The sequence below is a fragment of the Condylostylus longicornis genome, unplaced genomic scaffold (genome assembly GCF_029603195.1).
Source record: "Condylostylus longicornis isolate FDR11 unplaced genomic scaffold, ASM2960319v2 ptg000031l, whole genome shotgun sequence".
In the NCBI taxonomy this organism is placed as follows: domain Eukaryota; kingdom Metazoa; phylum Arthropoda; class Insecta; order Diptera; family Dolichopodidae; genus Condylostylus; species Condylostylus longicornis.
In genome coordinates, this window is record NW_026578000.1 from 8,656,882 (window position 1) to 8,680,336 (window position 23,455).

General features: G+C 29.3%; 1 protein-coding gene across 1 annotated transcript; it reads left to right on the forward strand.

The window, feature by feature from the left end:
* The first annotated feature begins 4,328 nt into the window (after positions 1-4,328).
* On the forward strand, positions 4,329-5,435 carry LOC129608450 (craniofacial development protein 2-like). Its single transcript, XM_055519943.1, has 2 exons — positions 4,329-4,461; positions 4,507-5,435. Exons 1-2 carry the CDS (start codon positions 4,329-4,331, stop codon positions 5,433-5,435), a joined length of 1,062 nt encoding a protein of 353 aa, XP_055375918.1.
* The last annotated feature ends 18,020 nt before the right edge of the window (positions 5,436-23,455 follow it).

Consider the following 23,455-nt stretch of genomic DNA (forward strand, 5'->3'; position numbering starts at 1 on the left):
TAGACAAGATATGGATTCACAAGAAGTAAAAGGTGAATCAAAATGAAAAAAAAAAATAAAATTCTTTTTAAAGTTTATTTAATAAAATTTGGCGCCAATTATATAATTTTATAGTAGTATACACACAACATTTTACCATACTTATTATATATGAACGCTAACAATAAGTTTTTTGTTTTAATACAGGTGTTAAAAATCATCAAAAGACAAAGATGGGCGGACCCAAACTATCATCAGACCTATAAATAGGGGGAGAATTTAACAACCTAAAACGTACCTGGATGGTCACAAACTCCCAAAACTAGTCGAACTGACTAACCATTAATTCTGCTCTATACTGTTTTTGTGCTTATATTCCGTGAAGGAGGGCACGGAAGTGCTGTCACAACTTTAGGCTTTAGACAGTCCTTTTGTTTATGCCCTCTCTCAAACTAACAATTAAGTGCAACTCATTAATAATATTAGCATAATTGAAGGAAGAAGTTTTCGCTTAATTTTTGCCATAGAAATGAAAAATTATTTAAAATTTTTTAAATTCAGAAAAATATTTACATCGCTCACATCGACAGAATTTCTAAAATGCCATTTCTTGCGAGGCAACACTATTCTGTTTATTTAAATAAGTTGACAGAAAAACGTTTATTACTTGTGAATAGCTAAATCTTTTTTGATTGAAACTAACAAATAAAAAAATTGAAGTTCTGAAGAAGTCATCAAATGTCAAAAAGAGAAAAGAAAATTTTATTTTAATTTAATGTTAAAAATCTAGTATTTCAATTGAAAATGTCATTAAATCTGACTGATTACTCGTATATTCACATGAAATTTCCTTAATTTATCATAATGTACACTCAAATCAGTTCACAATTCAGTTCCCTTTTATTATTGTCCTTATAAGAAAAGAATAAAAAGGACTTTTTTTTATAAGTATACAACCATATTATAAAGAAGACACATTAGATTCCTACTAAGTAGCCATTATTTTAATTTATCTTTTGACATTTTGCATACTTTTCTCATTTCATATATGTAGCTAAAATTTAGTTGCTAATTTATAGTTTACGCTGACAGTGCATTGTCTAACCTCTATAAAATAAATATTAAAAGTACAAAGGACTTTACTCTGTTATGTATTTTATGCCTATTGTTTACATACATTCAATACGTACATTATAACTTTGGCATTTTATAAAGATTGAACAAAAAAGCCAATTGTGTTATCTTCTCCATATTATACTGTGTCTGTATATATTTTATATAGAAAAAAGTTTCTTACTCTAATAAAAGAATTCAGTAGAATCTAATAAAAAATTATTTGAAATGTACTTTTAAACTATTGAATACCTTCCATACATCATATTATATGTGGTGTATCTTATATTGTGGGTTCATATTGTATTACAACTGAACAGTGAGAAATTAAGATCACCTGCTGCGTAAGTTGGCTTTTTTTGTTTGTTATTTGCTAGCTGTTTAGTTGTTTTTCATTTAGTATCATTGATGGTTTTTGATTGCTATGTTCAATGTTGATATCGAAATTATTTTAGGCTCATATAAATGTACATAACTACTTACGTATACATTTAAGTTGTGACAGTTGACCTATCGTGAGACCTTCTTCTCTTTTTTCACTTGTTGTTATTTTTGTGTTTTTTTCATTCTTTTAGATTTATGATGTATCACTTTAAGATGGATCAAAAATTTAAACTATAAATTTCTAAAATACCAATGTAAAATAAATTTTAATAATCATAATTTTTGAATGAAATTCCTTGGAGAAACCTTAGGAAATAATGAATTTTTGCTTTAATTGAGGTATGAAGGATTAATTTCCATTCTCCCGACAGCTAAAGTATTACAGTCATCGGACAAATATTAATACCAAAGTCATCACACTGTAAATTTGGATTTTAAATTGTTTATAGCCTGGATTTCAGTCATATCAAAATTCTTGTTTTATGTCCGAATTCAATAGACAAATTCTTGTCGTAAAATACGTTTCTCTGGAAAGCAAACTGTAACAAGTCAAAAACAATTACTTTCTAATTAAATATGACGATTTGTGGCCTAGATTGATCCTTTGAAGTACACAAGTAGAATTTTTTGTATTTTTATATATTCCAACTATTTATTTTTACTTGGTTGAAAAAACCCAGAGAATCACTAATCGTCTTCAATGTTTTGATTTAGATCGGGCGGTTTTGCAGTTGTCGCGAGACGTTCAAGCTTCTTTACAAAGTCATGTCTTTTTGTAAACAGAATCAATAAATCCCCTCTCTCCAAGCGCATTGAAGCTCCTTACATTTGTTTTGATCAAAAGAAAAACCTATAACATTAATTTTTTTAGTGATTCAATAAGCCTTTTCTCCTTACCTTTTCAATTAATGGAATGGGGTTTAGGAAAAAAATGAATTGGCAGGGAAAGTTACGTAATGCTGGAAATACCATTCATGTAAATTTTGATTTTCAATTGATCTATAAATAACAATCCTCTATAATATGAATTAAAAAAACAATCTAAGGATTTTTGGATCTTCATCAGGAATTTTCTCCTTTTTCTAATACAAATAGTTTAAATTGCGGCTATAATCATCTGGATGACAATTTTCTTTAGGTTTTATTTTAATATTTAAAAATCCCTAAAGGAACTCAAACTCTTATAGAAAACAAAGTAGAAAAACGCCGTATGTTAATCCCAAAAGACTCAAAGGAATTTTTTATATAGACAACATAAAAAAAGCAGAATAAAATCTTAGACCTCAGTTCCCGTATTTTATTTTGATTTTTTGTATATTGTGGTATGCAATATACGTGCATCCTATTGAATTTAAATTTAAGCAGGAACAATTTAACAACAACTAGTTGATTGACTTTCAATGACATCAGTTGAAAAGATTTGTTGACAGATAGGTTTTTTTTCCTACAATATTTTTTTTTTGAATTTCAGTTCTGATGTAATCAATCATTTTAGACTGGAAATTTTTGTTTCCCCAAAAGAGACAACCAAAACAATCAATCCCTAACACATTTTTTTTTTTGGTTTTGGTGAAATGTTTATTTTCGTTTTAGGATGAGATGTGACTATGGAAAAATATTTGTAACGTGTGATCCTTCTTCATGTTTGTTTTGATTATTTTGTAGTATTATAAAATGTTTCTTTAAGGATTTCAATTAAATTACAAAAACAAATCAAAAACATGCTTGCATACACTCGTGTATTTGGTTAAGATGATGAGAATTTTTTTTTAATGATTAAGCTAAAAGGAACGCTTAATCGCGTTTTGATTTAAGCATAAAAAAATAAGAAAAATAAGTTTTTGGTATGTTCTCCCATGGAATGCTTGTGTTTTATGTTTACAAAAATGTTTGTGTAGTCGTATAAATGTCAGTTATCATCCAAAGTTTGTTTATTCAATTGTGAATGATGATCAAAAATTTGATATTTTTATGAAGTGAATTCTGAAAACCAAAAGAAATAAAACAAATTTTTATTATTACAAAATATTTAATAATTAATAATTTTAATTTTGAAGTATACATATGTACATATATGAAAAGAATTTCAAACGTTTTCCGCCAGGTTTCTGCAATAATTAATAAATGTCACGGAAAATTGAGAGTGCGGTATTGTCCGTTGAGCCAAACAGTAAAAAGGCTAATATATGTGAGTATTTTTATTCTAAAATAAACGGAATATTATTCTCTCATGCTGTGATTGCTAAAATTTTTGCTTCTTTTAAGCAAGTCAGCTTTGTAAAGTTCTATGGCGCTTTTATTAATAAAAAGAAAGGTGATTAGGCAGTTTTTTTTATATTAAATATGAGAAACATTTTTATGATTTAAAATTGATTTTATGATTAAAATTTTTTTTAATTTTTAGGTTTTAGGTACAATTTGCCCAACATTGTATTAATAAATATGTTTAGTGATTTTTGTGGATTTTGTTAAAATTGATAATTGGACTTCGAAATTTCATGAATTTGACATTGATAACACGAAATTACTTTACTTGCAAGGTTAGTAACTTTTTGTCTATTATTTATATATATAATCTACAAATTATTCATACTAATTATTGTAATTGATCAGTATTGCGGGTTCTGAAGGGTTGGTGATGCGAATATATAGCTGAGTCCAACCAAATGCCTTCCTCAGCCTTCACGCAGCGGAACCTCTTTCAAACAAATGAGGCAATGGCGACCGAGAATTGGCAATATAACCATAGATGACACCACCCTGGACTAAATACCGAGGTTTACTACACAACGGTCCTCCGAATTGCGGGGCTTGCACAAGGCTAACAACCTAGTCAGTAAAAAACCAATGTCATGAGACCTCAAAATGAGCCTCGGATAATCAGGACGAATTCACGTAATCGACCTCGGCAAAGTACAAGGAATAAGGATTTGAACAATGATTTAAAAATTTTTTCATGGAATGTAAGGACTTTGTATCAACCAGGTACAACATGAACTTTAATCAAACTTTTGAGAGAATACAAAGCAGATGTGACAGCTATACAAGAAATGAGATGGACAGGAAATGGTATATTAAAAAAACGTGAATGTGATATCTACTACAGCTATGACGAACGGAAGCACGAACTAGGAACCGGCTTTGTTCTGATGAATAGAGCAAGACACCTAGTCATAGACTTTAAAGAAGAGAATCCAAGAATGTGTTGTCTCCGTTTAAAAGGAAAATTCTTTAATACTAGCATCATAAATGTACATGCACAAACAGAGGACAAATCAGATGAAGAAAAGGAAGAGTTTTATGAAGAACTCGAAAAAATATATGACAATTGCCCTAAGAATGACATAAAAATAATAATTGGTGACTGCAATGCAAAAATTGGACACAAAAATACATATAATAATCAAATTGGACAATTCAGCATGCATGAACAAACTAATGACAACGGTAAGCGGCTAATATTTTTCGCAGCTTCAAAAAATATGTTGATAGCAAGTACAATGTTTAAGCATAAACGGATACATATTGTTACATGGAAGTCGCCAGATAGTAATACTTTCAACCAGATTGATCATTATCTTATAGATGCGAGACATAAATCAAGTGCATTAGACGTCAGGGCATTCAGAGGGGCAAATATAGACTCCGATCACTATATGATAAGATTAAAACTAAGGGCACGAATATCTAATGCAAAAAAAGCTACGTCAGTAAGACAAGAAAAATTCAATACAAATAGATTGAAGGAAGAAGAATACGCAAAGAATTACGAAAGAGACGTGAGCAATAATCTAGAAAGATGGAACTTATCAAACGAAACTAATGTCGAAGAAGAATGGAACGCAATTAAATCGTCAATAAAAACAGCAGCATCAAATATTTTAGGGATAAAACCCAGAGAAAGAAAAAATGAATGGTTTGATAACGAATGTGAAGAAGCCACGAATCAAAAAAATTAAATATATAGGAAGCTGCAGCACAGAAGAACCAGAGCACTAGAAATATTGTATAAAGAAAAAAGGATTCACAAGAGAAAGAAAAAAAGTTATGAAAACAACAAAATGCAAGAAATTGAAAATTTGAAGGACAATGGACACATAAGGAAGTTCTACCAGAAGATAAATAGAGCAAGAAAAGCATTTAAGCCTAGGACGATCATGTGCAAAGACAAAAACGGAGAGATCCCGAATAATTCATAGGACATCATCAAAAGATGGAAAAAATTTTTTGAACAACACCTTAATAAGGAAACAGTTTCGGACATAACATTAAACATCCTCCCTAGCAACATGCAAGAAGAGCCAGAGCCGACAATAGAAGAAGTCAAAGCGGCAGTAAACAAACTCAAGAATAACAAAAGTCCAGGTTTGGACAACATAACAACTGAATTAGTAAAGTATGGGGGAGATAAACTAGTGAAAGAAATCTTAAGATTAATAAAAAAAATATAGGAGACTGAAACAATGCCTTCTGAATGGAATACGGGTATAATATGCCCCCTCCACAAAAGGGGGACTGCGAGAACTATAGGGCAATCACGCTGGTAAACGTGACGTACAAAATATTAGTAATAGTTCTAGGAGAAAGGCTAAAACCATTCACAGAGAGAATACTTGGAAATTACCAATGTGGATTTCGAGCAGGCTCGTCGACCACTGACCAAATACTTGGCATCAGGCAAATTTTAGAAAAAACAAAGGAGTTCGGAATTGATACATATCATCTTGTCATCGACTTTAAAGCAGCCTATGATAACGTTGACAGACGAAAACTAATAGAAGCTGTGATCGACTTTAACTACCCAACAAAATTGATAAAATTAACAGCGATGACGCTCCAAAATGTCAACAGAGTAGTTAAAATACAAGATAAAATCCCCGAAAATGATACAAACAGCGGGCTACGTCAGGAAGACTCTCTGTCCTGTCAACTGTTTAATATTGCGCTAGAAAGAGTCATAAGAAAAGCAGGAGTAGAGACTTCCGGTACTATAATTAATAAATCTGTTCAAATATTGGGATATGCGAACGATATAGATATAGTTGGAAAAACAATAATGGCATTTATAAAAATTGAAAAAGAAGCAAAGGAAATTGGACTAAGTATCAATGAATCTAAGACGAATTTTATGATATCAACACGCAGAGAAAGAAATGACCAAAATATAAGAGTAAACGATTATAATTTTGAAGTGGTTCAAGAATTTGTTTACTTAGGTTTCCTAGTTAACAATCAAAATAATGTCGCAGACGAAGTATCGAGAAGACTGATCCAGGCAAACATATGTTATTATGGTCTATACAAGCAATTATCTTCACGCCTACTTGATAAACAAGTAAAAATAAAATTATATAAAACTTTGATACTTCCAGTATTACTGTATGGCTATGAAACTTGGGTATTAACTAAAGAACAAGAAAACAATATAAATATTTTTGAAAGAAACGTTCTCAGCAAGATTTATGGAGCAAAGTAAGAAAACCAAGTATGGAGAAGAAGGTACAACAATGAGTTGTACGAATTGTATAAAGAGATGGGCAGGACATATCATCCGATGTGAGGAGACCCACCCCACAAAGAAGATATTTTTAAAAAGACCAGGGAGACCTAAATTAAGATGGAGCGACTGCGTGGATAACGATGCTAGGCGAATAGGCGCACGAAACTGGCGAACTCTGGCGCAAGAACGAGGCCAAAGCCCATTCCGGTTTGTAGAGCCATTGATGATGATGATGATCAGTATTCCTGCCTTTAGTATTGCAGAATGCAGATCCGTACGAGTCGTACAAGTTTTAAGTCACAAACACTTACATATTTGCACATAAAGTATTTAAAATTTATTTCTTAAATTTAACATTCCTTTTTGTTTAATCTACTGAAATAGGTTGCTTCGGATATAATCCATCAAATTAAAGTTTTCGGGATGATCTACTTTACGTATAGGCCAGACAAAAACATTAGTCAAATTCCATAAAAATATTTTGAATGTAAATCTTTTTTCTTCTTCCTATAATTTTGAAATATTCGAAGAATTTGAAACATTTTTCATTCATAATTTTTTAAATATTTTGGAGTTTTTTTTTTCATAAACAAGAAATATGAAAATTGATAAAGTCACGATTTATTTAAAATCAAATAAAAGTTTTTGTTTCCTTATAATACTTATAGCGAATGTCCACAACATTAGAATATTTTCTATACCTATCTCGAAAATATTACTAAAGATTTGAAAGTATTTTCTTTCTCTTTAATTTATTTTTTGTACCAGAATCTAAAATATTTTAGATTCTGGATAGTTCAAATTTTTGTTCTATATACAAAATTTAACAAAACTAAATAACAAAAAAAAGTGAAAATAAAAAAAAATCTAGAATTCCAGATTTCATTTTCCTAATTGATGAGCTAATTATAGTATAAAGTGAATAAAAACGCTTAACAAAATACTTAGCGCGCGCCAACTTAAATCTGCTTTATCTTATACATTCACTTAAACCTATGTATTAGAATTCATTTCATTTTCTCCCTGCCTATAACTTATTTTTTCTTATCTTTTCTGTTTCCATTGAATATCTTTACAAATAATATTGAACATTCCTTAAGTTCTCAAAGCATAAAAAAATATTTCATTTAACAAATTATTAGAAAATTCATCAATTTGTTTTTGAAAAGTTTATAAAAAAAAAATAAACTCAACTACCATGTATACACAACATACTTACTCGTAATAAGCTATATCTGAGACGCTGTTCACTATTTAACCTTTTTGGGTGCCATTATCTACTTGTATTTACTTTAATAGTAACGTTATTATAAGAATGATGCAAATGAATGTAATACTCATGTATGTATGATTACTATTAATGATGAAAACGATAACTGGAATAATAACAATAATGATGATGATGATGATGACTCGATTATATGTGATGCTATTACTTACCTTCTAGTCAATTATAAAGAAGTTGATGTTGTTACTGCTGTAATGAACCATATAAAAATTATTTTTGACGCATACAGTAGACACAAAATTTACATGTTATGAATATAAAAATTACCCATAGGCACCATAAAGATTGAATCATGGCCATTCATATCATATATTCACATTCCTACATATTCTCTATATGCCGCATTCACATATAAATTACATAGATATTTTATTGGAAAGCGTTTAAGAAAAAAAAATAAACTTGGTATGAAAAATGAAAAAACGAACACAGTTGGGGGAAGTAGACAGTGGCCAGAAATATCAGCATGAAATCAGTGTAATCAACCTTAAATTTGAAATGATGGTTATATGAGCGTTTTAGTCATTTATTTATAAAAATTTAACTTGTTTTCAATTTTTTTATTTTCAGATTTAGAAAAAAATGAAATTAAATATTTTTTTTTGATTGGTGATGGTGTCTTTTTGTTGTATTCATTTCTTTAAATTAATATCTATGCCTTTACCTACAGTTTCATACACTGATTTTGTAATTTAACTGATTGAGTACACAAAGCAACTACTTTGCATTTACGTTTGTTAATGTGAATACGTAGAGCCGAATTGGCTGCATACATCGTATGCCTTAGCCAAATGAAATTCGCAGAGTAGAGGAAAATGTGTGTAGTTCCAAATCCTAACTCTAAGTACACACTTTGGACCTAGTTAAACTGTATAGACGTGAACGGTGTCAACTTTCAATAAATCAAAAATTTGGATTATTCGAATAACAATGTCATCTACGAATCACAATGTCTCGTATCGTATTTCGATCACAGAATTTTCTACCAAAAAAATTGTTCTAATTCAATTGTGGAATTTCTATTGCAATTATCTGTAACACATGTAACATGAAATCTTAAATTTTTTCTTTTTTTTGTTCTTTATACTAAGTAGTCACTATTTTTATTATTCGTTTGATTATATTATATCCAACGCGATTGAATTATCAAGTGATATTAATTGATTGTGAATAAAATTAGAACAAATCATTGAACACGGCTATGGAATTTTAATTTTAAGTCAACTTCTGACTCGTTTTTCTCTTTTTTCCCATTCAAATTCAATGAACCTCAATTTTAATTATGACTAGTTTAATAATAAAAATTATAACGATCTTAAGTAGCATCATCATCACAGTAGTAAACTTTTAATAAATTTTTTGAAATTCGTGATCTTATATGACCCATACGATTACATACATATATGTACATTCATAAATTAAGTGGGTGAATTATGTTAAATTTTAGATTGATTGAATATAAAGTTGGGTCTCATATACACAAAAACAAAAAATAAATTAAAATCGATTAGTAATAAATTTAATAAACTTCAATTTTTGTCATAAGTTGGCATGCTCTTTTTAATGGCTTATGTACAGACATATATGTATGTTTTGATATAAGTATATATTGAATTTCATTCATAAAAATGACGGAATTTTGAAAATTTTCGATTTATCAATGAATATTGCTATGAGTTCAAGGTAACATCAAATTTGAATTTTTAATCAAATTGACTTTATACATAATATAAAGTAGAAAATAGAACAAAAAAATTAATTCAGTGTCTTATGATCATCAAGATTCCAAAATTAAGAAATTCAATTTCGAACTTAAAAATTTGATTGATTTTAACTTGGAATTAATCTTTTTCTCAAAACAAAACTCGAATTTCTCTAGTAATTGTCTATATACAGTAATATTCCGTGCAATAAGATGAAAAAAGACGGAAGGCCATTGCGACCAAGTTCGACACGTCAAGAGAAAAATTTTTAATTTTTCTGCATTTCTACTTATTCTATTAGATTATACTAACGCTATCTGTCCGTTTTTCGTATAAGAAAAACATTGTCTCTCTCTAAATATTTTTGTATTGTACAACAGCAAATTATTCTTTATTATTACAAATTTTTCTTTTGTTTTTATTTTTGTTTACCAATTATATACTTAATTTACTTAAAAATTATAATGAAACAAAATAAAAAAAAATACCCCACAAAAATTCGAAATTATTTTGGTTTAATTTTTTTTGTATTTAAATAATAAAAAGTGGATGCAATCATTTAAAAAGATAAACCACAACAACCCCATAAACCACACACAAAATTTTTTTTTGATACACTAATTTATAAAATATAAAAGTTTACCTACTCATTTGTATAACAATAATAATATGTAAGTTGTAATAATGTGTATAACTACTATAATATTTACCCAGGGGACGATAACAATTTCATAAAAAAACAATTGAAGGGGAATTAAGATGTTTTGTTACTTTACAGCCCACACAACAGGAATTTATTAATTTTATTTTAAATATTTTTATTTTTTCTGTTATTGTTTTTTGAATAGCACTGTATACACTAGATTGAAGTAAATAAAGAAAGTCAAGTACCTAGTATATTAAATGTTGTGCAGAAGAAGGAAAAATTAAATTCACTTATAACAAAAATAAAATAAAATAAAAAAAAAAAAATCTGATGTGGTCAGCACATAACCGATCGCATTGTGTATTGTCTAGTTAAATGAAAGTGTTACAGAATATTATAAAAATGTCTGTTAAATATTTATTTCCAATTTTTAGGACATTAGTAAGCTTATAGTTAACATACTTAGAAAAATGTAAATTTGGCTCTTAGTAGAGTTTCGCTTTGTGCTACCCGAATTCCCTGAAATGCTCGCCAGTTAGTTTCGGTAACAACCAGAACTCAAATATCAAATTTCAAGAAATTCCATCAATTTGTTCTGTGGATATGGTGAAAAATGTAAAATCGGCCCGCAAATCAGTTCTCGAGCCCTGATCTTTCCAAAAAAGTTATATGTTCATTGCTTTAATATGAGGAATTCATATATTAAATTTCAATGAAATCGGTTGATTATTTCTCTTTATATACACAAAAATGTATATTTGGCCCGTAGTAAACTTCTAGTTGCCGATGCCTGATTTCTTCCAAAACATACGAATTTTTGCGGACGGTCGAGCTGAGCTTATATATAAAATTTCAAGTAAATCGGTTGAATATTTTCTTCAAAACGTTCAAAAATGTAAAACAGGCCCGCTAAAAAGTGCAGTTCCCGAGGCCTGATATATACCAAAAGTTGATCGATCTGTGCCATGGTGGAAACAAACTTACATATAAAATTTCATCAAAATTGGTTCAGCCGAACTTGAGATACACGCGTGCACACACAGACCGACAGACCGACAGATCGACAGGTTGCTAAAAATAGTTTATTTACACTTCCCTACTATGGAGAAGTACGTTCCCACCGAAAACTCGATATGCAAAATTTGTTGCCATCACATAACCTACCTATTGTTTACACAATACGGTCGGTAATAATCAAAATTAAATTATGAAAGAAAATTGTGAACAAGAAAATTTTATAAATTATTGTGGTCAAATTCTTTCTTTAGTTCGTATTTGAATATAGGAACAGAAAAAGAACAAACACGATAATCCAAATTTCAAAAAAAAATTGTTTAAGGGAGTTGTTTAAAGAAAATTTTAGCGTTTAGGCGTTTTTTTAATAAAAAAAATTTAAACTTGTTGTTTGTTAAATAAATTCATCTTCCTCATCATCTTGTGAAATAAATTTAGATATGGTTTCCACGTATTTTTGTAGTGTGTATGCATTCATGTACGTAAATACCTACACGTTATTTCTATAATAATTTTCAACAAGTTACTCTCTTGCATCTTCTTTCTACTTTATACCCCCACGTCTGCTAATAATACTGCCATAATGTTTTGCTAGTCATTGAAGTTGACTATGTATGTTATTCTAAAAATTGTGTTTTTTATTTTATGTTGATAGATATGTATGTGAAGAAATTTTTAATTTTACCTAATCAAAAAGAAGGAAATTATCTTTTTTACATATACAAACTATTCATGCTCATTTGTATGTATATGTGTGCATTCAATTGTAAGAAATTATGAAAAAGGAAAAAAAGCGATTTAAATCTCACGTTTTAATAAAATTAATTCATTTAATGTCATTTATTATGGAAATACAAAATAGTTTCCTTAAAATGTGCGACAATGAGAATATTTCTTCTCTTCTTAAATATTTCCATATAAGTATACTAATATGGTGTGAGTGTGTGCTTCCATATAATTTAACTGTACACATTATATAACTACCCTTAATACTTAATCAATCTGAGGTTAAATATTTTACCATTTGACCCTTAATTTAATCAGGTTGTGAGACAATAATTTTTTTTTAAAGAATTTCGTTTTCATATGTATACATATGTTCATATTTAATGAATGTTATACTATAATTGAATCAATTGAAAATGAAAGAATAAAAAGAAACAACAAAAAATTTATACTAGTAAATTTCATTGAAATTATTTATCGTATGTATGTAAATATGTTCATAATTTCCATAAATAATTTGTTAAGATAGAAGGAGATCTACAAATATTTGCTTAAGTATAAAATTTGCATATTTGGAATGTACATACGTGCAGTACAATTTCCATACCTCGAGTGAATCCAAATGTCAAAAATAAGTTCAGAATAGAGGAAATTCAATTTAGTTCAAGTATGGGTTTTCGAAAATGAATTATTAATTTTGACTATTGAGAGACGGTAGTCTGCATGATTTTTTTTTAATTTCAATTCAAAAAAGAGGCAGATATCACATTTTTGTTGTCATTGCAAGCTCAATTTGAATTGTCGCGCTTTTTAAAAAGTGTCAAATATATTTCAAATGTCACATATTACAATTTTATTTGCTTTTAGTTAATGTTTGCGACTTGTTTTCTTTAAAATTAATGATAAAAACTATTTCATAAAATAAAAAACATTTTTATTAATTTATGCAAAAGCAAATTATAATTCCATTTTAATATTTTATTGCATATTTCGATTCAAGTTCTATATTTGACAAGCTTTCGCGTTTTAAAACTTAACGCAATCCAAGTCAACTTTACGAATTGTTTATTGTATGATTAGCTTTAATCCAATATAAATTGTATAAATATTATTTTAGCTTTCTTATTAATTAAAATTTCATAACAGAAATATTATGGCATTCGCACGTTTACTTTAAATTAATTAAAAATCTTGTATAAACAAATTACCATATGAGTTTAATAAAATTTTTTATTATTCTGAAAGTCTCTTAAAAATATTTTTTTTTTCTTTCAGTTGCAATATAAGTTTTCTAATTAAATTTTAATTAGATTCAATTTTTAAATTATCATAATAAATAAATTATAATTCTTTGCAATTATTTAATGATAAATGATATTATTTTTTTAATAATAATTATTAAATATTAAATTTAGAATCGTAATACAACAATGTTGATAGTTTAATGCAATGTTTGCTAACCTGGCTGTCGTAAATATCTCAAAATAGTATGTCACCCAAAATGAAGACGGATATTCCATTCGGCTATATCTATAGTTTATTTGAATTTCAAACCTTCCAAACGCACATATACGCCATTAGTTAACAAATACACATATATACAAAAATTTACATTACAAAGCTGAAAACTTTGTATTAATTAACATATTCTAATATTTCAGTTAAAGTATGACTGCCTCGATGTCATAACATTTAAGCTATTTTCGAAGCGCAACGAGCGAGCCAACATCACTTTTTTCACACATTTTTTCGTATACTCGTATTTCAAATATTTAGTTATAAAAATATACATACTTTAAAAAATATATTATTATACATATCTAATCCTAGATGGTATTTTGCGTTCTATATACAACCCTTACACATTCATTTAACAAGAGTGTTATTGTAATAAAATTTTACAGTCAACAAGAATTTCACAACTCTTAACTTTTAACATTTTTGTTAATAAAAATTTCAACTTCTTGAATTTTGTTAAATTTTTTTAATTTTCGAAACTTAAACTTTATATAAAACAAAAATTAAAGATGGCTAGTACCAATTTATCGAGGGTACTCACTACTCATGTATCGCGTATTATTTAAATTTAATAAAATGGGGATAAGTTAAAACCTCAATTGCTAAACAGCCACAAAAGAGGTTTTTTCCTATACTAGCATTACTTTGAATCCCTAAATTTAAGGTATAATATGCCGCATATTAACCATCGCAAAAACGGATAATTTTTTTGTTACACGAGAAAGTTCTATTTAATTCTGATTTCAGGATATTTTATTGCAGATTTGTAATTTTTGTTTTTTCTTTTTTTTTCCACCATAATGTATACCACACGTCATTCTATTATTCTTTTTTGTGCTCTCTAAGGATTTCAATTAAACCATTCGTCCTTGATTCGCTTGTTACACAATTGATGATGTTGATTTCTTTTTCTCTTTTGTATATTTTGTAAAACATGACGGCATAATTTATAAAAATATTTTACATGTTTCAATCATAAGTAGAAAATTACAAAACTTTGTAACAAACATATGTATATAAGCTGAGGTCGATTCCGACATATGCATGCGCACATTTTATTTATACAAAGTTACAGAATTACCAATAGGGTTGGTTGATTTTAATGAATTTGCTTTTTTTGCTTCTTTTTTTATTAAATTTTAAAACTTAAAAACAATTTGCCTTTTCGTTTTTTGAAAATGTGTGTAAATAAAACGAGTAAACGAATGAAATTTGTAAATTTCCAATAATAATAGCATATTCAGAAAGGCTTCAATTGGCTTCTTCTGGGTTGAGATTTTCCACGTAGCCCGAAAATGTTTAAAGATCTTTTAGAAATCAATTTTTTTTATAGAATATTATTCCGAAACAAACTCTTAAAGAAAGAAATTAAAGAAAAAGTTATCTATGTGAACTAAGAAATTGTTTCTTACATTTAGAAGAAATCTACGTCCATTACATCAGACAAAAATATGATGAAAAACATGAAATGGAACCCCATCTTATCTCTAATTGGCCTAATCTCTGTATCGTACGCCTATCGAAATAATTAATTAATTCATCACATCTACAAACTAAATTTACTATATAATCCTCCTTAACATAGTTTAATTTCTATTCCCGATTCCGTTGAAAATTCGAGTGAATACCGCTCTTATTGTGTGCAATGGGGTTGGTTAAAACAAATCCGAGTGGAACATCGTGGATACTACTAAATTTTCCTCCTGCCACATTGAATCAGATTCGAGGTTTTAAATACGAAATTGCTGATTTACCGTCGCTAAAAATTAAAAAAATTAATATCAATTTAGCGTTAAACTTTTGTTGAACTATTCAAATCTATTCTAACAAAGAAAAAATTCTAATGGTATGTTATGCAATGCATTTAAAGTTGAAGCTAAAAATAAAAATCTTGTTAGGAATCTGTTTGCTAATTAAGGGTTATTAGTTTCATTGAATTTACATGACAAGGTTGTAGGTCTCATAGTGTGCAAAACGCAAAATAACAAACACCTTAAGGCGATTTCTTTTATTATAAAAATCTGCATAACATACCTTTATATGTATATATAATAAGTTTATATGTGAATGTAAGTATATTTTATATAATATGCTCATGTATCAGTTATTAAATTTAAATAACATGTCAGTGGGTTTTAAAATTGTTGTATAAACAATCCCTTTGGAAGCACGTGCTGTGTTTTTATTTCATGAATTTTAAACATAATTTAAAAGAAATCTTAAAATATAAAAATTTTATGTATGTATCGGTGAAATTGTTTGTTGAAAGTGTAACAGAAAAATGGATGGGAATTTAATTTTAAATATTTCGAAAACAATAAGCTGTTCTATTTTAAAATTCCCATGATTTTCATATACACTGAAAGAACTATGTGTCGTTTTTCAAATTTCGTGTAACATGTGTGCAATAATATTTATATGTGGTATGGTATAGCTAATAAATATGTCAATTGTGAAGTTGTAACTTGGCATAATAAAAATAGTGACATGAAAATCGTAAAGAGGATGACAATTCGTGAGATTCAAACAAATTATATGGATATGGATCAACTTACCAGAATTTTTCAAAATTTTTTACCAAGAAATGCTCGAAACTTGAGCCTTTAATGTTTTTGTCCATTTTTTCCAATGTTTGGTATGTTATCTGCTCGTCCCAGATGTGCTGCCCGTAAGAAAAACATGATATAATTTCAAATAAAAAAAAGCTTGACTGTTTACAGAATGAAGCGACGACGCGCCCAGATCGAAAATATCTAGTAGGATCGGGATCCACATTTTTTATGAATCCGAGCGATTTCTTCGGGAAAAAAGTTTACGTCATCAGGGCAGAAATCAGGAAAGAATCCAGAGACTTTAAGGCAGTCTGACTGTCGGACATTGCAACCTCTATTCAAGTTAAATTTGGTGTACATACCTATAGCGTGGACTTCCGTCCGAAAAATACTTGTACATATTTGGCCCTAATACTCCAGCACCCGTACCGGGAGACATGTTCGACCCGTCAATTTACCATCTAATTGCTTGGTTTACTATGAAGTAGCTAACAAGTCCACCCCCCTCAAGCTCCTTTTTCACCCAGCTTTGAGGTGAAAACTTTCTGAAAGCAGTATTCCCTAATCATATCATTCTTCGGAAGGCACTACAGTAAAATCATCCTGAAGAGGGTGTCCTTTTATAAATAATTATAAAAATTATATAAGTTTCTATTATTGTTCAGCGCATTTATGTCTTACAAAAATTTCTTATTACTCGTATTTTAGCAATTTATTTCTAAAATATTTAAAATTTTTTTTTGCATTGCTCCCTTTCAAAACTTCTCAATTACGGTTAAATGACGCCAGTCATAAAGTGTGATAAAAATTTTCTCAACTTTTTTCCCGTCTCTCATAATTCCAATTAATTAACTGATAAAAAATTTTTTTGCATACTTTTAATATTTTTTACCACCATCAATTATTTTTGTGGCTTCCAATAAGAATTTTAAAGTTTTCTTTTATTGGGTTTGTGTAAAGAAAAGAATCACAAGTTTCCGTTCTTCCGGCCATGATCAAATTTCAAATATTTATGAAAAACAATTTTTTGCACAAAAATGCACTTGTTTTCGCAATATAAATTTTTTTTTGGTAATTATCATTGGTTTCAATTATTGTTTTTTTTATCTGTTTTTAGAGTACCACTGTAACGGCACCTTATAAAACTTTTTCCTTTTTTTGATATGTGATCGTTAGCAACCGAAACATGTCTAGACTTGTGGCAGGTTAATAACAATTATTCAGTAATATTAATCCGATGATGTAATACAAGTTTGTATCAAATTTCGGAAGAAATTGTTGATTTAGCCACAAAAAAAAAATCAAATTCACACAAGTCTTATGATACTTGAGCATTATTGAGAACTTTTTTACTTTCATTCCATGGGAATTTTATAAATTCTTATTAAAATATTTAAAAAATAATTCTAAAATTAAAAAAATTTAATAAAATATTTAAACATTAAAAAAAAATAATTATAATTTTAGAAAAAATTACTTTCAATTTCCGAAAATTCATACAAAATCAGTTGAAAAAATATCGCGGCCAAACACAAAATTTGTATTTTGGCATATAAATATTTAATTTTAAATATCTGTTTTATTGGTAATATGCCTAAATGCCTGCTTATTGGCAGAGCGTGTCATTACAAATGAATCAATTAGTTAACCAATGTGTTAATTGACAAGAATTCATTAATTTTGTTTCTGCATAATATTTGTGGTAATTTGATATTTTTATTTTGCTTATAGTTATCGTCACTTGAACATGAAAACAGAAACCACGCCATGTCAACTCAAGGGAAAACATCACAATAAAAAAAAAACAGCAAAAGAAAAGCTCTAGAACGTTAAAAAAATCTTGAAACAAAAGATTTTTTTTTTAAATTTTTTTTTAGAGACGCAAAATTAAAAAAGAGTATTGGAAAAAAAACACGATTTTTTTATCGGTTTCGTTTCACCTTTTTTGTACGTGTTCTTCATATTTGGCTTTTTCTGCATTAATTTTCATAGTCATTATTACTTTTTTTTGTGTGCCAGAACCAAATTTACATACTTGCACATAGTATGTGTGTATGCACATAATACGAAATTTAAGATTAAGATGCAAATAGCAGAGAAAAACAAATCGCGGTCAAAGTTAAGATTTTTAATACATGGAAAGAAAAACAGCAGCAGCAGCAGCAATACACATATACAAAAAAGATAATGAATGGCTAAATGCAGTTAAGTTGTGCGTGTAAAAATATTTGGGTTTTTTAACGCGATTCACAGATTTAAGAAAAGAAGTAGATTGATTTCATTTTTTCGGATTAACGAATTCTGCGGTTTCTGTTTTTTTTTTGTTTAATTTTTTAATAATTTTTAATAAATTCAAAATTTATTCATTTTTTCATTAAATACTTTTGGTTAAATTGTTTGCATGATTGCAAGGATATTGAAAGAAAAAATAGTCTTACATTTTTTTTTATTCAGATTAATTTTGATTGAAGAACATCATATGGATAATTTAGCGCCGTTTATAAAACAGAAAGAAATTGAATAAAAATCGAATTATACTTAAAAATTTTTTAAGCGCTATTTTGTTTTCATTCAAATTAAAAGGAAGTAAAATTGGCACTTTCTCTAACTGTCGCAAATTTTGACAATAAAAGTTTATCTTAGTGTGAATTCAATTTGGCTTGTGATTTTAATATCCAATCTTGAACAATTTTTGCTTTGAATCAAAATAGTTCGCCTGATTTTGCACTACATTCAAAAGATTCACGAATTTTAATTTTAAAAATATATTCTACTCACACACGCTCATATTTACCTTCTTCAAAATATATACTCTTTGCATAGAGAATTTTTGTTAAAATGATGACACCGAAACAATGCAAATTTAAGCAAAATATTTATCTGAATTATAAACCTCGTTTCGCATCCGTTAAAATATCACACTTTTTATGTTCCTGCTCTTTTTTTGAATTTCAATAACAACAACACAATTTCCATTCTCTACGCTCTTTTTTCATCTCTTTTATTCAGTTTTAAAACAGGGTTCTTTTATATATATTTCTATAAAATTAAACAAAAATATTTTAATTTTTTGTTAATTTTATTTACATAAAACATGAATTCGTTAAGCTAAAAAATAATAAATATAAAAAATGAGAAAAAAATTAATAAAATGGATACTTTTTTTTTAAATCACTCTATTTGTATGTGTACACTGAAACGGTATTATTACAGTTTCAAGTTGACATTGATAATTGAAATCGAGTTGAATTGGAGTTGAAAATATGTTTTTTTTAAAAAGTTTATTGTTACGCATCAGAAAATATTTTCTGAGAGGATGTTATAATTTTGCTATGTTGATATTTGAGAGAGATATTAATTATTAATTTATTATTGTATCTCCAATATCAATATTACAGTAGTACTCTAACAGGAAACAATGCAGAAATTAGCATCCATAAGTTGAATTTTTCATATTAATACGGATGTGCCGCATAGGTTTTGATGAATACTTGATCAAAGTAATTGAGCTAAATTTCTGTGGCACAGTGCTGATGTAAGTTTCAACTCATAAGAACATCTGTTTATACTCATTTTCGCTCAATTGTAAAACTGAGTTGTGTAGGAATATACATGGCTACATAGAAATATTTCAACTTTTGAAGACATGACCTATGAAATAATTATGTTTTTCAAATTCCTTTTATGAAATATGTATAATTCTAATTTGAATATAACCTAAGTGTTACACGTTAAAGAGGGGTCTTGATAGACTGAATGGCAGGGCGCGGGAGTGCGACCTTTCTGTGAACCCCACAAAAACAGACCTGGTATTGTTTACGGGGAAGAAGAAGGCGCCCTGGTTTGTCCTGGTGAAGCTGGCCTCAACGGGTTGCGTGCTATACTTGGGTGTTATTGTGGATAGCAAGCTGCTATGGAAGGAAAACATAGAGGATAGGGTAAGAAGGTGCTTCGGAATAGGAAGAGGAGGAAATTGGAGAAGGTGCAGCGTATTGCTTGTGTACCGCACCTACTTTGGGTTTGAAGGTTATTCTCGACTTGGAAACGGTAAGTAAGAAGGTGAAGACGATGGCGTCAAGAAGTGCCTTGAGGCTACAAACGATAGGTATACTGAAAAATAGGAAATATACACACTTAGGATTCTGGGAGAATATGGAATGTGGCGTAGGGACATTAGGTCTGACTTTGTGGTACCATATACTAACTGGGGGGTTGACTACGGGGTTATGGTTTCACAAAGGTAGGATTGTAGTGGCCGTGAGGTTTTCCAGGCAGATATTTCGGCAGTGCTTAGGGTGGCGGAATAGGCCGCAGCTAGACCGGTGAGCAATAGCATCCTACTCGGTTGGGTCGGCTTTGGTGGCTCGGTGCAGGGCGGGACTTAGAGCACTTTGCGATATGTGCAGAGTTACTCTGTGCTGGGTTCCCGGTCACAGCGGGGTACGGGGAAATGAGATGGCAGATTGTCTTGCGAGGGTTGGAACGGGCAGAAATGCTCACCTTGTGGATGGGTCGGTGCGCCTTTCGCTAGTAGCGTTTCTTGGCATCATAGTTTGTGAGTGTAGGAAGAGGAGTGAGGTCTTGTGTGCAGAGGCTCACACGTATAGAATGACCAAAACAATGTGGTCTAACAGGGACAAAAGGATGACGAGGATGCTATTGACGCATGGTAGGGCTGACTTCAGCATACTGCAGGGGGCGCTGACGGGGCATTGCCTCTCAGGAAAAAAGGCCAGGAGGGTTGGGGTCGCTACGATGGCTGTATGTAGTGGATGTCAGGATGTGGCGAAGGTGGAGGATGTGGAGCATGTTTTTTGTTCCTCTCCGTCTTTAATGTGAAAGAGAAAGCGTGTCTTGGGGGTTTATGGTGGCCTGCGGGATCTGTCCGGAGTGTCTCTCGCGCGGCTTTTGGCCTTCGTCAGGGAGTTTGCCTGGTTCGGATATCTGAGGTCTAAGGGGCTGGATCGCAAGGAGTTGTGGGGTGTTGGTTTGCTGAGTTGCCGTTGGCCTTTCTGTTGGCTTTGGCCCACTCAGGCACCCGCATGGGCTTCGCGCGGGTGCCTGAGTGGGCACTTCCTCTATTACTACTACTACTACATGTAGTAGTATTAATAGTATTAAATATACACACTCAATTTGCGATCCTTATTTAGAAGATTCTTTTGTATTTAAACCCAAATTCTAATCATTTTAACTTTATTTTTGAAAATAACAATATTAAAAAATAAAGGTAATAAAAAAGGGGTAATAAGCTGTTAGACTTCTTTTTTTTTCCTTTACAAAACTTGCATTCAAATAATAAAGACTTCATTCAGAAAAAAAGACGAAATCAAATTAAACTTTATTTTTTTTTTTTTATTTTATTATAAAAGAACTATTAAATTTATGTATTTTGAATTTAAAATGATATTTTGTTATCACATACATATGTGTGCGTACATGCATATGTACGCAACAATAATAACGGTAATGACAACCATTTTTAATTCAATTGTCTACTCCGAAAGCATTTATTACCTTGTCATCCCCTTTTTCCTATTTATTTTTGTCTATCAATTTAAAATACACAATCACACAATTTATATTTTACGCTTCTGTTAGTGTACTGGTATTCTTTCAATATCCCATTTATTTATACCTAATATTAGGTATATGAATGTACACACATATGTGCGTAATGTAATAACAATAAATGAATAATTTATATAGGTTAAAATTAATATTCTTCCTCCTAATCAAAAATAAGAAGAAAAAAAGGATGAATCGAAAGCAACAAAAAAAAAAAAAAAAATAATTTTTTCCACTTCTTTCCTATATTTCCAAACACACAATCTTATCCTTTTTTTTAGCCTTTGATATTAAAAATATTTAACAAACGAGCTCCTCTCATTATATACGAGTATGATGATCCGGCACACCAGTTTCCATTTCCATTTCTATTTTATTATTTTCATTTTTAAAAGGCAGAAATTAATGTTTGTTACACCAAAACATAAGTTTAAAAACATGGCAGGCATGCAAACAATAACAACAAAAATATTGCAGAAAATAAAAATTTTTTAATACTTGTATACGGAAACAGTAACAACAATAAAAAAAATATAATAAAAACAAAAACTAAAGAAAAAAACCCGCTCTGCATCCAACAGCAGTAGAAATCGCCGTAATAACGAATGACTGCAAAATAAAGAAATAAAATTTAAAGACCCTTAAAAAAGTAAAAAACAATTTATTTGAAATTACTGCTGCTGATCAAGAGAACCAAGAAGGCAACTAAATATCAAATAAATATAATTTGAAGAGAACAACAACAGCAATAGTAAAAAAATTTATAGACGAAAAATATGAATAACACAAATAAAAATAATAACAAAATAATTTTAATATTAAAAAAATAAAACTATTGGTGAAGGGATTCACAATTTTCTCATTTAAAAATATAGGGCCATAGTATAGTGAAGCGTAACTGATTTTTGTATTATAAACATAAATAAATAGTTTTGTACGCACACAATATATTTTATGAACACATTACATATTTTAATTTTGTATACGTAGTAAAAAAAAATATTTTATGAACAAGGAACTCTTTGCGAGCAGGATCAGATGAAAATTAAAAGATATTTTCTTTTTTAAGTTTGTTTTTTTTTTTAATTCGTAAAATTTAATTGTAATTTTAACATTCTTAAACTGAAGAGCATAAATGTGTATTATAAACGTATATTAAAATTTAAAACAATCGGATGTTTAGGTTACCCACAATAAGCTAATTACACTGAATCTAAGAAAATACAAGATGAAAATGAGATATACAAGATTTCAAATGCAATATTTATACATATTGAACAATATTTTATTGGGACATTCATAGACGAAATATAAGCGGAAATTGCGGTAGATGAAGGTAATGTACACAATGAAATTTGAGTGATTTTACATTTGCTACAAAAAATCAAACTTTTAACAGTGCCATTAAATCGCAATAGAGAAATTTTGTAGATTCCTAAAAGCATGCAATTTTTTTTAAAGTTG

Excerpts from the sequence above, each read along its gene's own strand:
- LOC129608450 (XM_055519943.1), top strand. The coding sequence starts at position 4,329 with ATGAGACCTCAAAATGAGCCTCGGATAATCAGGACGAATTCACGTAAT. Across the intron at positions 4,462-4,506 it reads AAGGACTTTGTATCAACCAG|ATGTGACAGCTATACAAGAA; the intron begins GTACAACATGAA and ends AATACAAAGCAG.